This window comes from Ochotona princeps, chromosome 3, assembly GCF_030435755.1.
Source record: "Ochotona princeps isolate mOchPri1 chromosome 3, mOchPri1.hap1, whole genome shotgun sequence".
Lineage (NCBI taxonomy): Eukaryota > Metazoa > Chordata > Mammalia > Lagomorpha > Ochotonidae > Ochotona > Ochotona princeps.
In genome coordinates this window covers 36,531,944-36,550,643 of record NC_080834.1, presented here as the reverse complement: position 1 = coordinate 36,550,643, position 18,700 = coordinate 36,531,944, and the positions used below count along the sequence as shown (strand labels likewise).

Below are 18,700 nucleotides of genomic sequence, written 5' to 3'. Positions count from 1 at the left end.
AAGACAAAATAAAATAAACAAAAAGAAAAAATTAAAAGCTTTCACATTTGTGGAATTTGGGAATTTGACATGTTTAAGTGCAGGGTTACTAGAGATTAGAGTAGAGATTAGAACACATGATACACACAACACACACACATACATTTTGTACCACCACTTCACACTTCCGATTGATTTTCACAGGAGTCCCTAGGGGACCTGTGTATAATACAACAGCGTTGCACTGAATTGTACCTGGGAGTGGTCATGTGTGCAACCGTGCAATAGTTAATTGTCAAAATATTGTGTTATGCACCCAATGGACTGCCAGACAACAATTACAATCATGATTTAAATGGGTGAATAGAAGTGCAGAAGGAAATCTCAGTAAAAATCATGCTAAGTGAAACACGAATTTTAAGAAGACACATAATAGTACCATTTACATCTATTTGAAGCAGAATAATCAACTCTTGGATCATTTGTGACATGAAGCAGGGTGATTGCCTAAGAACTGTAGACCACACCAACATGACTGATGACGATGGATGGGTATGAGAATGGAAAATGGAAATAAAAGAGAACAGCAGGAGAAGATATAATATAAAATAAAACAAAACATAAAAAGGTTTACACAGAGGAATAATACTGAGATAGAAAAACCAATATATTAAGTTCAGCTTTCATTCTAATTGAATGAAAATGGGCATGAAGGATCATATGCGACCCTTCTCATTCTAGAATTCCCACGGAGACATACACTCTTCCCTTCTCATTTTTTATCCTCTGCTCATGCTATAATCCACATAGAGAATATGATCATTTCCTCAATGTTTTCCTTCTTAGTCATTTGTCATCTGTTCTTTTAGATCCTGTCGAAACCACGGCCTGTGGGGTTTGGCCAGAACACACTGTTGTCTGATTAAAGCAATCCCTATACACGATACTTGTTTTCTTCATTTAATTTGAGCTGAGAGGATTAATATGACCTGGCAATGGTCAGAGTGAGGTGGACACAAAAGAAGGTCCCCACCCATCCCTAGAAAAAGATAAGGGTGCTTGAATAGACTGTGTGAGCTGCATCATCCCTCCACCCGCTTCTTTTCTTTCTGAAATGGAAGCATGATATTGGCCCTACTCAGCAACTCCTCTGAAACCGTGAGTGTAAACATCACTCAGCAAGCATGGGGAACAGGAAGAGGAAAGGGTCTGATCATTTCTGATGCTGTTTGGCAGTTACCTTCACCTTGTCTGCTGAGTCTGCTAAGTCTGCTAAGTCTCTAGTTTGAATGTCTTCTCCATAACTCATTGAAATTTCACTGACCGTATGGCACCATTAAGAAGCAAACAAAGGTGGAACCATAAAGGTGATGAAATATGGGGAATCTGTCATCAAAAGTGAATTGATGCCATTATCATGGCAGCGGGTTGGTTATCACAAGAGTAGATTCCTGATTTAAAAAAAAAAAAAATGTGTTCAGCCACTTTCCCCTGTCTCCTGAAAGTATTTTTCTGTTTCTACCATACAAAAACACAGCAGAAAACTCTCAACAAATGCAGGCACAATTCTTTTGGAATTCTCAGTTTCCAAAACCTGGACCAAATAAATCTCCATGGCTTATAAATTAATAGCTCTGGAGTATTCTGTCACGTGAAAAGAACACACGCTGAAACACTCAAAGATTTTTTTTTAGACAAAGAAATTCTAACTTCAAATTAGTATCAGTTTTCTCTGCATTGCTCAGCACAACCTAATATCAAGTCACTCTCTTCTTTTTTTTTTTTTTTTTAAAGATTTTATTATTATTGGAAAGCTGGATATACAGAGAGGAGGAGAGACACAGAGGAAGATCTTCCGTCTGATGATTCACTCCCCAAGTGAGCCACAACCGGCCGGTGCACGCCGATCCGATGCCGGGAACCAGGAACCTGGAACCTCCTCCAGGTCTCCCACGCGGGTGCAGAGTCCCAAAGCTTTGGGCCGTCCTCGACTGCTTTCCCAGGCCACAAGCAGGGAGCTGGATGGGAAGTGGAGCTGCCGGGATTAGAACCGGCGCCCATATGGGATCCCGGGGCGTTCAAGGCGAGGACTTTTGCCGCTAGGCCACTGCGCCGGGCCCAAGTCGTTCTCTTCTTTGTTATTTTATCAACCTAATTAAAAGATCCTCTGTGTCACTGATATGGCTATGCCAATATTCTTTTCATAAAATATGTGAGACCTTCATAGTCTTGTATTTAGAATTAATTTGATGTATGAACTATTGGGTTTTAAGAAAAGAAGATAATATTTAGATTCATTCAATTCAAAAAATGCTGTTCTATCCTTTATTGGAATAATTCTGCTTTCTAAAACTCTGTAATCAAAGGTGACTTTGATATAAAAGGGACAAGATTGTGTAGCAAACAACATTTTAGCATGAAATTAATGTCATATTTGTTCCACTTTAATGCATTTCAGTTACATGTTCTTGCGCTTTTGCAGATAGACAAAATACAGAGAATGCGTGCTCATAGAATGGGTGGGATCATACATCCAGTAGACACTGACCCTTAGTTTACAACCATGTGCGCAAATGAGCTCATTCTCTGTAAATCATTTTCCAGCTGCTTCCATGCGAATTTTCTAAACTCCTAAAATAAAATAGATACATTTCCAAGCACAAAATCTTATGTAATCATAATTTTATTTTCTATAATTGCATTTTATGGTGTTGAAATAATATATCATCAAAATATGTTTGACCTATAAATACATATTTGCTTATCTTTTTGCTTTTTCAATCTCTTGGAAATTGTCTGTTACATAAACTGTGATACTAATATTCGCAACAATAACTTGATTTATTTTATTCCTTTCCTAATGTTTTTCCCATGGTGCTAATTTCAAACGCCTTCTGTGTACCAGGCATGATGCTTAGTGTGTCATGTTGCATTCATTTCCCAAGTCTCTTTTTCCCTTGGCCTCCTTTTACACACAGGTTGTAACCTTCTGTCCCTTCACTGGCTCAAACCCTTCTTTCAAATTCCTATCGGATCATTTAGGTAAAGAAATTTATTATTTAATTTTTAAATTGAAAAGACAAGTGTATCCAAACATTTCATTTTGGAATTAGATATATGCCTTGGTTCAACAGCTCAACTACAAGCATGCTGGCAGGTGGAAGTAGGATAGTCGGACTGTTCTCATACTTGTACTGTATGTCAGTGATTATCAGCTAAACTGTAGTGGCCAATAATTAGTTCTTCCAGATTGCATATTTTCTTTATTTTAGCTGTGTCTGTCTTCTACAATAAGCAATATTTTGGCAGTTTTACTTATACTACTTGCACCAATTACCTTGGAATTATGATAATAATATTAATATTTGCCTACAACAATGTCAGTTTCTTCATTATGCTTATCATGAATGTTTTCTAGCCCTTAATCTCTTTATCATTGACAATTCATTATTTGTTTCCTGCTAAGCTTTGATCTTCTATTGGTTACTTTCTGTACACACCAACAAATTCTTATATGATACCAGGTATTCAACTGTAATATGCATACAGCTCACTGCTGCAACTGAAGGCCTCCTATCAATCTGTATCTAATTACAAGACAAAAACCACACAGTACGTTAATCAGAGAAAATCAAATGTATATGCTAAAAAAGTTGAACTATAATAAGGAAAACTGTATTACATGTGGACACACTAGTAGTAATGTAAGACTTTGGGAAAATACACAAGGAAGAAATATGTAGAAATATTGTACCTGTAGAATAAAGAACTTGTACAAATCTTTAATTGACAATACTGCATTGTGCACGTGAAAAAAAATATGAAGACAATGTATTTCATAATGTATTTCATATCATACCTGTAAAGCTAATAGAGAAGAATAAGACACAGTTTGTGAATATGTTAATTGTACTGATTGTGATGATTTTGTTAATCATTATACATTTATTCTGGAAGACATTGAGTTACATACAATAAATGTGTATAGTTATGGATATCAATTATTTGTCAATGAAACTATTTAAAAGATGGAAATGTTTCTTGAACACTGAATACGCGGACATTAGCTCTGCAGCTCCAGTGGAGATGGAGCAATAACCACGTGTCATTGGTCAGATGTGTCTGAAGCACCTGGCAAGATCTGGGACGCAAGAAGAGCATCGGAGACCAGATGCACACGGACTGTGAGATGAATCTTGGTCCCTACATAGATATGAGAGCGAAGTAATTTATAGGGGAGAAGTCTTTAAGGAGCTGGAATAACAGGGTCAATGACATAACCAGATTAAAATTCTTCTATCACTGAGGAGCCAGTCCGTTCTAGACCAACTCTAAAGTACAGGTTCCCCAATTGTCCCCATGGTCACACAACCAGGGACCAGGTAGATGGTGAACTGGCCAGTACTCCACAGAAGAATGCCAGCATTCCAGACGGGTACCAATTCAAATCCAGGCTGCTGCACCTGCCATTCAGCTCCCTACTTGTGGCCTGGGAAAGCATATCAGAGGATGGACCAAAGTCTTGAGATCCTGCACCTACATGGATAACCTGGGAGAAGCTCCTGCTTTGGCTCAGCTCAGTTCTGGCCATCTTATCCATTTGATGCATGAACCAGGAAATAGAAAATATTTCTTTGTCTCTTCCTCTCTCTGTAAATCTACCTTTCCAATAAAAATAAGTAAATCTTTAAAAATAACTCCTCTTCCTTCAGTGCGGTAGTTAAAACAAGTGGGAGAGCTTCAATTTCTGTGCACAACCTCTACTGTAAAATGAAAGTTGTGCTCACATGTCAAGGAAAATACTTAAAGCAATCTCATCTCAAATCACAGAGCATATACTAAGGAGTGAATCAGAAGCTGAAGGAATACATTATAAACTTGCACAGGATTTCTTCTAAATTCCATAGGTTCTGCAGTAGAACTAGCTTTCTCTGGCAAATAGATTATTTAATTTCCTGGCTAAGTTTTGTAAAATATATGACCAAAGATGCTATTCTCATTCTGTATAAACCACAGTTTCAGCAAATAACCAGTGGAAATTAAAGTAAGTACAGGTACTTCATGGGCGTGGCCTAGCGGCTAAAGTCCTCGCCTTGAAAGCGCCAAGATCCCATATGGGTGCCGGTTCTTATCCCGGCAGCTCCACTTCCCATCCAGCTCCCTGCTTGTGGCCTGGGAAAGCAGTCAAGGATGGCCCAAAGCCTTGGGACACTGCACCCGCGTGGGAGACCTGGAAGAGGTTCCTGGTTCCCGGCTTCGGATGGCCCGTTGTGGCTCACTTGGGGAGTGAAACATTGGACGGAAGATCTTCCTCTCTGTCTCTCCTCCTCTGTGTATATCTGGCTGTAATAAAATGAATAAATCTTTAAAAAAAAATAAAGTAAGTACAGGTACTTCAATATGTGTTAAAAGGCTCAAAGAGAAATGTATGGAAAAATAAAGGATGTAGTATAGATCCCAATAAATAGTGAAAATGCATTCATTTATTTTCTCTGTTTTATACAAATGTAAGCATTAAAATAGGACTTTTCTTTAATCTGTATATGTTTGTATTTACGTATTTATGAATTAAAGCTTTAAGGTTTTATTGAATCGTGCTTTGGTTTAAAGTAGAAAATAAGTAGTACGATATGATTTTCAAAATCAGTTTCCAAAAGCTACCAAAAAAATTTCCAAAAGTTAATCCAACATGGTTGAATTCAATGAACTTTCTGGATATATTTCAGTGCAGAAGGTTTTGAGACTATATAGAATCACCCAGTAATATGTCACACAGTTTGGCTTCATGGCCTACTTAGAACTTCGGTAACTGCCAAAAAAAGGAAAAAAAAGCCAATATTTAGCATGGCTCCATTCCCAGAAAGTCATAGGATTTTCAGGTAAATGAGAATGGATCTGGAATTCTGACCCAAACTTAGTTAAAGTTTTTAAAAGAGATGAGTAAATAAAAGATGTTTTCAGTAGAAATAGGTGCCTTTGTGAAGGAGCCCTGGTACTGTGACAGCTTGCCCTCTTTCATTTTAAGTACTTTACTACTAAACATAGACATCTATGGTACATAACATAATACATTGATATATGTGTATATTGTGGAACAATTTAACTATTTCAAGTATCTTGCCTCACGTGCTGGTTATGTGGCAATGAGAACATTTTCAGCAGTTTCAGCCATTTGATATACTAATAATTACGATAGGAAATATTCTGCACATTAGTCCTCAGAATTTAGTCATCTGGGGAGCTTGACCAGGCTTCACATGTGGGTACAGGGTCCAATAGTTGGGGCCATCCTCTGCTGCTTTCCCAGTCCATTAGCAGGGAACAGTATCAGAAGTGGAGCAGCGGGAAATAAACCAAAGAAATGGCAGAAGATTAGCCAGTAAGAGATCCCAACAATTTGCATTTTAAGTTGTGATCATTGCATTCAATGATGCCACAAACTGAAATCAATAATGACACTTACACAAAGGAGACACAACTACTTAGTGAACAAAGCCTTTTATTAAGGAATCAGTGTCATCTTCTGTTTTAGTATATGCCACTCACATAATACTCCTGTTTACCTTTAGAATGCTAAGACACAGAGACAAAGCAAAGAATCTAAGAACTCAAATTTGTGAAGTGAACAATTTTTCTATCTTCATGATGGACTATTTGGGCTCCAACACCAGACAATCATGAGTGAAACTTCAACACATAAACATTCATCTTCATTTTATAATGCAGTTCAAGGGGAGGGAGATTTTCAATTGGACCTGAATTACAGTAGTCATGTCAAAGGCAAATGAAGATCTGTGGGATGATTAGCAGCAAGAAGAAGAGCATCTTCTGTAGTAGAATGGCCTGTATCCATAGCATCCAGAGCCATAGCCACTGCCATATCCATATCCAGAGCCATAGCCACTGCCATAGCCACTGCTATAGCCACAGCCATGTCCATATCCAGAGCCGTAGCCACTGCCATAGCCACTGCTATAGCCACAGCCATGTCCATATCCAGAGCCGTAGCCACTGCCATAGCCACTGCTATAGCCACAGCCATGTCCATATCCAGAGCCATAGCGACACTTAGAGCCAGAATGGGAGCCATAGCCACAGCCATAACCACGGCCTAAGCCATAGCCACAGCCATAGCCGCAGCCTGAGCCATAGCCATAGCTTCCGCAGGAGTTTCCATAGTAGTTGCAACGCATGGTGTCAGGAGATGAAGTTTCAGGTGAAGAGCAGGAGGATGGTACTGAAGCTTGAATGTCAGGTGCTCTTCCAAGACCTTTATATACTCACTGGGATGGGTGGGTCATACCTCACATGGGCTCTGCTTTTGCATTTTATAAGCATGTGCCTAAAATGACCTCACTGTGTGTAAGAACCAATTTGTTTAGGAATTCCTATTCCACTCACCACTCCCCTAACAACTTTTTCTAGCCTTAAAAAAAAAGTACATTTTATACACACCCAAAAATCATACAATGTAACCTTGTTTTGAAAATTTCATTTCATAACTATGATGTAACATAGTACATCATCAAAACACAGAGGACCTAAATATGAATGTGCTTGTCATACTACTCTAATGCTCCTGGAAATATTTATTATACAAGAGGTGCTACTCAATGCTATTAACTATTTTTATTATCTTTTTCATTATCATCATCTTGTTTTGTTTTGCTGTTTTTCCTAATCCTTTGTTATTCACATCATAATTACTCTATATTGCTTGACATGGATGTTGGACAAGAAATTCAGTCTTTCTTAATCTTATATCCATTTCCTGCAAAACCTTCCTCTCTTAAGTAGGTATTTTCCCTCCTCTCCTAGGAATGAGATCTTAGTTTTCCAGTTAACTATTTTTATGAATCTCTTGGTGGCTCAATTATGTAAGAGAATTTATTTATTTTTTGAAAGGATAGTTTTTTCCAAGAGTTTAATTTAGAGTAAGAAAATGTCTCGGCTAAGCACCTCTGTACTTGTTGTTGAATTAAATTCAGCAATCCGTGAGATTATTTACACTACCCTGAATTTTGTGTTGCATATAAATTCTTCCCAGTGAAATTCAATTTGGACTTGCCATAGAAGTTAAGGTGCCCAAATCTCCTATTGAAATACCTGAGTTTGTTACTCAATTTGACAATAGTGCTAGCTTCCTTCAGTGCAAACTCTAAGAGGCAACAGCTACAGCTCAGGGAATTGTGCTCCTGCCACTCAGCTCGGTACCTGTGTTCTGTTATTAGCTGGTGGCCTCAGGCCTTAGCCCAACCCAGGTTTTGGTGTTATGAATCAGCAGATGAGAATTCTTACTCATCCCTCCCTCAGAAAAATAAATTTAAAAACAATAATAATTAATATGTCCATATTATTAGTGGGTGGGAAATGAGAGATGTTCAAAGGATACACAGATTCAGTGAAATCGGAGGGTGAATTTTAAATTTCTGTGGAAAGAGTGATGATTGCAGCCACTGGGATTGGCAGATGCCAAACCCAGGAGTCCAGGGCTGCTTCTGGGTCTCCGTGTGGCTCTAAGAGATCCAAGCACTTGGGCCAACTTCCACTGCCTTCCCTAGTGCATAAGCAAGATGCTGGGGCAGCAGTACCGCAGCCAAGTCTCAAACCAGAGCTCATATGGGATGTTAGCATTGCAGGCGATGGCTTATTCCATTACGCCAGGATACCACCCTTCAGTGAGATGTTTATCCATCCTTATTTTTAGAGTAATGGCATCTTCTCCCATTGTTTCCATGATCAGTGAATTTCTGGTCCACTACTTTTGTTTCATTGACAACTCTTTACTGTTCCCTAAGAATGGGTCATCTGGTGTTACTTCAGTCTGCATTTGTTTCTCATAATACACCTCAATAAATCCCATCAGCAACCACCAGTCATCTACACACAAATGATTCCTAAAACTAAAATCCTCTGCAATCCTCTGGGTCTATTAGAGACAGAGTCGCAAGATAGATAGAAAGGGATGTTTAATGTAAATACTAAAATCTGATAAAGAGAATAGTAACAATGTTTGTAGAAAGGTTGTTTGATAATCCTGTTCAAGGGATAATGCTCAAAGAAAGAAAAAAATAGAAGATATGTACCTGTAGATAGAAGTGACTGGAAAATTGTTGAACTGTAGTTATTACCGCATTGAGTACTTGAGCAATTCATCAGGTCAACAGATGTTTCAAGCATTCCCACACCCTGGAAAAAATAAACAAGAGGAGACATTTCAAGGAGATGAATATGTTTATTGCTTTGGCCCCAGGGATATTCACAGGGAAAAAATTATGTCCAACCATAGTAATATATGCATTAGTCGTTTGTATTCTGCATATCAAATATATGTCAAAAAGCTGTTCTTAAAATTCCTTGTTATAAAGTGACCAAGCAGCAACAATAATGTTGGAGTCACAGTGGTGAGATGGCACGGACATGGGGCTGAGAAGGGTCTAGAATGCCCTGGCACACAGGGAACAAGCTGCAGAGAGAATCTGGGTGTCTGTGTGGCAAGAAGTTATGGGGACTCATGGGTGAGAAGACTTCAAAGTGCATGTTTCTGTTCAGGGAGGGCTAAGCTAAGGAGCCTGCCAGACTAAAACTCAGTGTCATTGGGCTTGGCGCAGTAGCCTGGTGGCTAAAGTCCTCACCTTGCATGCATCAGGATCCCGTAAGGGCACCAGGTCCTGTACTGGTTGCTCTGCTTCCCATCCAGCACCCTGGTTGTGGTCTGGGAAAGCATTTGAGGGCAGGCCAAGATCTTAAGGCCCTGCACCCACATGGGGGACCCAGAAGAAGCTCCTGGCTTTGGATCAACTCAGCTCTGACCACGAGGCCGGTTAGGGAGTGAACCAGCTCTGACCACGAGGCCAGTTAGGGAGTGAACCAGCAGATGTAAAATCGTTCTTTCTTTCTCTCCTTCTTTCTGTAGATCTGACGTTCCAATTAAAAAAATAAAATAAATCATTTTAAAAATTTTATTACAATTGAGTGTCATGAGGATCCAGCACATTCTGGAGCCACGTCTGGGGAAGTACTTCAGCAGAAATCCTCCCACTCACACTGTCCACCTTCCCCTGGTGCCATCGCCAAACCAAGCAGGAGTGCTGCTTCCCCTGCAGTGTCCACATACATCCCCCACTCCCAAAGTTGGACACCATGTTCACATTGAAGGGAACTGCATAGCAGAATCTCATCAGGCATCAGAGAGCATGGATTGAAGGGTGGGTTTGAAGCCAACTGGTAATAATTTGGAAGCAGGAAGAGTCTCTCTTCCAAGTTTCAGTGTAAATCACTTTCCATGGCCAAGTCATTTGCTAACTGTAAGAACTGTCCTCCATATGTCTAAACCTCAGTTTCTATGACTTCCAACTGAGCATGAAGGTATCTCCCTATTTTTAAAAACTCTTAGTCCTACAAAGCTTCTATAGGCAAAGGAGAAAGCACAGATCCTGTTATTCAATGACAATACACTCCATCTTCCACATTTGATTAACTGAATATGGGTGTTTCCAAATAACAAATTATTGAATGCACTTTTATCGATGTTTTAATTGCTAAAATTTTCTCATTCATTTTAATGTTGCTATATAGTTTGTGTCAATATATGTGTGTGTGTGTGTGTGTATAAAGTCATGTTTTTAAATAAATTTTCAAGTCACTGAACTCTATTAGAAAACAAACTCTCATTAGAGTGAACTTGTTGCTCTTCATTGAAGCAGTATATGTGATAAGGAGTTCGTAAAGTACGTAAGCACTAGTATTGTGATGCAGCAGGCAACACCACCCGCTACCTGCAAGGTCAGGATATGACTGGGCCACTAGGGTGTCCTGGCTGATCCACTTCTGAGCCAGCTCCCTGATAATGGCCTGGAAAGGCACCAAAAAAGGACCTGAGTATTTGAGCCACTGATGTCGAAGTGGAAAAACTGGATGAAGTTCCTGGATCCCAGCTTGGCCTGGCACAGTGCTAGCCATTGCAACCAGCTAGAGAGAGAAACAGTGGATGAGCGTTCACTCCCTCATTCTTTCTCAGCTCAACCCAGTCTGTCTCCGTCTCACACTCCCTCTATGTAACTCTGATTGTCAAAACATAAATAAACATTTAAAAACTGTAGAATCAAGCCGTATATCACATGGTTTATCCTTGTCCAAAATCCATTGAAATCACCATTTCTCAACTTGGAATAATGCCTGCATATCAAATACAGAAAAAGTAAATGTCCACTTTCTGAAATAATCGCAGAATTACTGTGTAAAAGTAGCATCAGTCTGTGGCTGTGTGACCACCCTGTAGCTGAGGATTTCTGCATAGATGAGGAATATGACATCAGCGAGCGATCACTTACTCTAGCTAGTGTACTGTAAAAGTCTGTGAGTATCACACTGAAAGCAAACATAAGTTTCTGCTTTTTTAGTTTGTTTTCTTTTAATTAAACAACTTCAATTGTTTAAGGCATACACCATGGTGTTTGATCATATGTGGTTTTAATCACTAAAATAAGCTATTTAATACATGCATCATCCACTTAATGTTTTGTAAGAATATTCCACTCACAACACATTTCAAGTATAAAATATAAGGGGACATCAAAAAGCTTATGAATGATAAAATTAAAAGACAAGATACAGAGACTTAATTTCTCCCGTATATTTCATGAATTTTCAAGAAAACTTTTTTTCTCAATATTTTATTAAAACACCGCATACATACCAAGAAATGCATGTAGGTGTATGGATAAATAAGATATTTAATCCTCTAACTATAGTCATAACTAATGTTTAAATTAATAACAATGCATTACCAGTACCTAGAGGGTTCAAGACACTTTTCTAAGCAAAGATATCAATCAATTGACCAACCAGTAAAATGTAAGAAAAATAAAACAAAACAAAAACCTGAGAGGAGCCTGGGAAGTTTTCTATATCAATGCAATCTTGCACACATTACTAATAAAAAAAAATGAACATTATGTAAAGATCTTCCACACATTATTGTCCAAGTATTTCAGATGTTAGATTTAGAAGTGATCAATTGATAGAATGATAACTCTCTTGAGTCTTTAACAAATTTAAATGGAATGATTTTACTTTAAAAATGGAAGAAATTACACAAGCTGTGAATGTAAGAAAGAAACGAGCTTGAATATTAGAGAACACATAAGAACATATCAAGAGTGTACTAAGTGAAAAACAAAATAAATGTTAGCAAAACTGAAAGCCAGCATGAACAAGCCCTAATGTGATAACAATAGGAATCTATTAACCTGCGTGGTCTTCTACCCTGGAGGGAAAATGTGCGTGGAGATGGCAGCTGTGCCTGAGAGAACTAAACTGAATTTCTTTGATGGAAGAACTATTAGCATGTGCTCAGTGACAATCTTGTATGTCCCTGGTCCCATTTTCTGTTGCCTCCATAATTCTTTCCCTCTGAGCGCCCAATCTATCAATTTGCACACAAATCACTGGCTGACCAGGACTTGCCCTATGCACAACCCTTTAGTGTGGAGTCACATGACTCTACACTAACAACAGATAGTCAAAATTTTCCAAAAAGGTTTCTTTTTTTTCTAAATCAGAAGGGAAATGTTGATACAAAAATACTAATTCTATTCATCATCTGACACTTTGCTCCCTGTCTGCTGAAACATAAGCATGATACTGCTCATGACACTGCGCACTGTCGTGTGACAAGCACAGCAGCCACACAGCAAGGCTGGAGTACAGGAGGAGGAGGTTAAAGTTCTTGAATGGTTGTAACAGCTTTATCTTTCATCTGTCCATTACGAAACTTAGCTCACAGGTTTAAACAGCTATTATTTTAAATGCACATTGTTGCTTCATTGTTACCATGAATTAAGCCAATGATAAAGTTAATCTCTCTCACACTACTAGTACGTTAATCTCATGACTATATTCCCTTTGCTTTGAATATTTCTTAATGCATGCAAGATAAGAATTTGGGAGTACTGTATTTTATTTATATATAAAGTGATTAGTTACCAGTTTAGGGATTCAATGGAGAAGAGCCATATTTGGATTCAAAAAATAAATTAGTCATATCTTGAGTTGTGCTTATTCATTCACCTTATGGGGACCAAAATTCTGAAATTAATAGTGAAGTTGAGATAAAAGAAACTAGACTTCATACTAAATAGTATCTTTTGTTAAGAGACTGCAATAATTACAGAATCTGGCCGTGGTTCTTCAGATAGCAACAGAGCAGGGATGGGTACATCACAATTTAATTTCTGTTTTCCTTTTGGAGTGGTGGATTTCTTTCTTCTAATTTTTTTTTATTATTTTCCATGATACAGTTTTGTAAGTATAACAGTCCTCCTCCCATTATCACCTTCCCCACATTATTACAGCAAATATAGTCCTCCAGCCACAACATCAATGCATCATGTCTTTGTAGGTAAAGATAAAAGCAGGCACATATTACTGAGGCATTTTTATTATTAATTATTTTGCATTATGTGACAGTTTCATAGGCTCTGGGAATCCCCCCACCCCTCCCCACTTCCCTCCCCCCTGGTGGATTCCTCCACCTTGATGCAATATTACAGTTCAAATTCAATCAAGATTCTTTCCTTGCAAACGTATACCAAGCATAGAGTCCAGCTACTTATTGTCCAGACGGGTTGAACAGTTTCTTGGGGAGACCATTTCTGGTCCGAAGTTAGAGCTGGTAGAATATCATCCCAGTCAATTAAGAGTCCCAATATAACATCAACAGCAATTTGCAACATTATGGAATTGACATGGTTTTGAGTAACCAGTATGTTAAAAACAAAAAAAAGCAAGTCCTAACTACAACCTATGATTAGCTCATTGACATTTCAATTTTAGTTTATATACAGGACCGGCTGCTATATACCTTGCACACACACCCCCCCCCCAAAAAAATGTTCTGCACCTTAATTGTCGACAAATGTCTTGTTAGAGTTACAAGCCAGTCTAGATTATCCTAAAATCTGCCAAGATCAACAAAATTATACTTCAACACAACAAATGGCTAAATACTAAAATGAAATAGACACGAGACAGCTGAATGGTACCTTACTGAGGCATTTTTAACTGTTTCGTTGACAGTCCTCCCTTTATTTAGGAGTAGAAATGCATACATCTTCACTTCCCCATACACTAGCCTCCATTATGCAGTTCATCTATGAATATAAACATGGGTAAATCTAGATAGATAGATACACACACACACACACACACATACAAATACACACAACAAACACACACATTTACCTTTGTATCTATTTATTTTGTACTTTAGGTGAATATTACCCTATACCAGAGAGAGAACCTATAATTTTTTGCTCCTTGGAAATTGGCTCATTTCCCTGAACATATGGTCTCTAATTGGGACCATTTTGTTGCAAATGGCAGAATTTAGTTCTTTTTGAAATTTAAGTAGTATTTCATGGATTAGATACTCCACAGCTTATCCATTCCATGAAATAAACAAGTAAAATGTATCTTTAGTGATTTAAGGAACTCCAAAATACAGAGTAAGAGCCAACAAACAAACGTTTTGATGTTAATTCAGATGCCTGGAAGACAGTAATCAATTTTGTTATCAATGTGTGTGGAGGAAGAGGTGTCAAACATACGTGATGTTTCAGTGGTCCTTCGGGAAGCAAACGATAATGCTCGTAATGATTGGCAGCAAGAGGTTAAGCATCTTTTATATCAAAAGTGTGTGTAGCCAAAGTATGCAGAGCCAAAGCCACAGCCATAGCAGGAGTCATTAGCACAGCCATAACCACATGCCAAAACCCACATCCACAACCAGAACTACATGCACAATCATAGCCACAGCCATAGCCATGGCAACAGTATCTGTGGAAGTTTCCATAGTAGTTACAGCACATAATATTCAATGTGGAAGCCTCAGGTGAGGTCTAAGAAGATGCTCCAGCCAACAGAATGCATCTCTACTAAGGAATTAAGGTAGACTCCTAACGAAGCTTATAAATACGCCTACACAACAAAAATTACAATCCCTACTATTGCCCTTGCCAACAGTGTCAGGACCCATGTAAAGAACAAAAAATTGGAATCATTTATCTTTTGTCTCTAATTTTAAGTGGTGGTCCTCTTATGATGATCATTGTTAATATGGCTGAGGAGATGTTTTGCTCATTTCCTTAGAGAATAGCTCTTCCCTGCTTCAATTTGCAGTTTTTTGGTTTCAAATCCAATTATTTTTGCTGTGAATTGTGCTTTTCACACTTCATATTTATTTGTGCATTTTCAGTAAGTTCTTGCAATTCATTAATAGATCATCCATAAGAGACATCTTGATTATTTGTAAATACTTGATGTTATGAATGTCCCTTTCAACACTGTTTATGATATATCTCACTGGTGTTGATGTTCTTGTTTTTATTGTCATTTCTTCAGCACCACATGGGTCATGCAGTAGCATCAATTTCTACAAGAAAGTTTTTTTATTTTCTTTTTCATTACTTTAGCAAGGCACTTGTCATTCTATAGCGTGTTGCGTAACTTCATGTTGATATGAATTTTCTTTTTTTTCATGCTGTGAACTATGTTTTCCGGCTCTGTATTTAAGGTGATGTGTAATAGAAGTGTAGCAGGGACTGACATGTCCAGATGTGGGGACATAGTGCAGTACACCGTCCGCATCCAGAGCTAAGATGGATTCCCAATGAAACTGTTGAATATATCCTGACAGTAGGATGATGGATTCCCTGACATTGTCCATGCCAACAATTTTAGGAAACACTTCAATAGCAGAATTATGGACTTATCACTGTTTATAAAGGATTACCCATTGCAATACTAGAACGGAAATCAGTAGCAGGAGAAGAAGGAAATTGGGGAGGAGGATGGGATTCCCAGAGACTATGGAATTGTATCATCAAATAATAAGAAGAAGAATAAAAGGATGTTAATGAACTTTGAGTGTCGGATATTCTTCCAAGAACTTTATATACTCACTGGGATGGATGGGTCATAGCTCACATGGGCTCTGCTCTCTTATTTTACAAACATGCACCTAAAATGACCTCAGTGTGTATAAGAACCAATTTGTTAGGAATTACTGATTTGCCCACTGCTTCCCTAACAATTTCTTTAACCTTAAAACAAAATTAATGTCTTTTTTTATAAACAACCAACTTAAATTATTAATAACAAATACATGAGAGAGCCATTGATTACACAACTAACAAAGTGTTTGCATTTTAAGTTGTGATCATTGCATTCAATGATGCCACAAACTGACATCAATAATGACACTTACACAAAGGAGACACAACTACTTAGTGAACAAAGCCTTTTATTAAGGAATCAGTGTCATCTTCGGTTTTAGTGTATGCCACTCACATAATACTCCTGTTTATCTTTAGAATGCTAAGACTCAGAGACAAAGCAAAGAATCTAAGAACTCAAATTTGTGAAGTGAACAATTCTTCTATCTTCATGATGGACTATTTGGGCTCCAACACCAGACAATCATGAGTGAAACTTCAACACATAAACATTCATCTTCATTTTATAATGCAGTTCAAGGGGAGGGAGATTTTCAATTGGACCTGAATTACAGTAGTCATGTCAAAGGCAAATGAAGATCTGTGGGATGATTAGCAGCAAGAAGAAGAGCATCTTCTGTAGTAGAATGGCCTGTATCCATAGCATCCAGAGCCATAGCCACTGCCATATCCATATCCAGAGCCATAGCCACTGCTATAGCCACAGCCATGTCCATATCCAGAGCCGTAGCCACTGCCATAGCCACTGCTATAGCCACAGCCATGTCCATATTCAGAGCCATAGCGACACTTAGAGCCACAATGGGAGCCATAGCCACAGCCATAACCACGGCCTAAGCCATAGCCACAGCCATAACCGCAGCCTGAGCCATAGCCATAGCTTCCGCAGGAGTTTCCATAGTAGTTGCAACGCATGGTGTCAGGAGATGAAGTTTCAGGTGAAGAGCAGGAGGATGGTACTGAAGCTTGAATGTCAGGTGCTCTTCCAAGACCTTTATATACTCACTGGGATGGGTGGGTCATACCTCACATGGGCTCTGCTTTTGCATTTTATAAGCATGTGCCTAAAATGACCTCACTATGTGTAAGAACCAATTTGTTTAGGAATTCCTATTCCACTCACCACTCCCCTAACAACTTTCTCTAGCCTTAAAAAAAGTACATTTTATACACACCCAAAAATCATACAATGTAACCTTGTTTTGAAAATTTCATTTCATAACTATGATGTAACATAGTACATCATCAAAACACAGAGGACCTAAATATGAATGTGTTAAAAAGAACTAAGTGTAGTTTTTATAAACACCCAAAATTCACACTAACAAAATTTTGCTTTAAAAATTTTATGTCATGGCCATGATGTAACATATCACATCACCTAAATACAGAGCACCTATAAATAACTTTGTTTTCATGCTGCTGTTCAAGTACTTGCAAATAACTTCTATGTAGGAAATCCTGCCCCATGTTATGACCATCATCATAATCCTATTCGTTATGCTCATTTTATTCTACTGTTTAAACATCTGAAAACTGTATGTCACTTGTCATGTTTAGAGATTGAGTATTTCAACATCCCCAATCCACTCCCTGAATTGCTGTCCCTCCTGTGAATAAAATCATCCCTCATCTCCTTTTCCAAATCTGTTAGGAGCTTCTTTTATCTCTCTGGTTAAAATTGTTGTTCAAATGTAGTTATGTAGGGACATTTGTCATTTACTATGAAACGTAAATCTTTCATAACATTTTCAATTTAGATGGAGGAACATGCTTTCCTTAAGCATTTCCTTTGCTGTTGAAGTAAGTCCAGCTATAAACAGCCTATCTACAAATTACATCTTTCAAGGTTGGTGCTGTACATCAATACTCCCAACAAAAATACAATTATTCAACAACAGTTTTGACGAGATGAGCAGAGAAGGAAAAAGGAAAGCTGCTGATAAAGATGCACAATGACTCTGTAGAAAAGGAATAAGATTTAGCCATCTGTTGAAAGAATAATGACTATAGTAAATAAAATTCAGGAACAGTGATTCTGTACATATTCAAAATAGTATGTGAGCTCGTTGATGTGTCAGTCAACATGATTTAATCACTCCACAATATTTTCTTGATTGGAGTCTCCCTTTTTCTTCCCCAAAATAGCATCTTGTTTGGAGAAACACATTTTTTAAAATGGGGGAAAATAATAAAGAACACATGTCCATTACTTAATCTGCGGTACTAAGTATACAGAAGCTGTACATCTTTAAAAAAAAGTAGTAAGCACTTTCAGAGCACCGAATAATAAAATCATCCTAACTTCTGGTCTAATACCAATAATGCTTGACTTGATGAGAAATGCCAAGAAGCTCTATAATTATTCAGTCATACTCCTTGTATTCAACTTAATTACACAACTAAAATTTTGTCCAAGTGTTCCTGACACTTGAAGTTTACACATGAATTTCACAAATATTAGCAAATGGATCTTCTTTTTGGCCCCTGAATCTGCTAGTGCTGCAATGCATACTGGTTGCCCTATATCCCTTATGTATGCTAGTTCTAGGCCTGCCCAAGAGTCTTCAAGCATCAAAGACATGAAACAATTTCCCAAGTCATTAGACATTTTTTTTTTTTTTTTTTTTTTTGTCTAGCAGACCTGACCCAAATGGTGCAGATGTCCTTGAAGGACCCTGAGGGTTGGTCTGCAGTTACCCTGG

At 38.1% G+C, this 18,700-nt stretch overlaps 2 protein-coding genes across 2 annotated transcripts; both read right to left on the bottom strand.

Annotated features, from left to right (window-relative positions):
- Positions 1–6,782: 6,782 nt before the first annotated feature.
- Positions 6,783–7,172, bottom strand: LOC131479851 (keratin-associated protein 21-1-like). The gene has a single exon (XM_058661315.1). It carries the CDS (start codon positions 7,170–7,172, stop codon positions 6,783–6,785), a length of 390 nt encoding a protein of 129 aa, XP_058517298.1.
- Positions 7,173–16,586: 9,414 nt separating this feature from the next.
- On the bottom strand, positions 16,587–16,910 carry LOC131479850 (keratin-associated protein 21-1-like). The gene has a single exon (XM_058661314.1). The coding sequence runs from the start codon at positions 16,908–16,910 to the stop codon at positions 16,587–16,589; it is 324 nt and encodes a 107-aa protein (XP_058517297.1).
- Between the last annotated feature and the right edge of the window lie 1,790 nt (positions 16,911–18,700).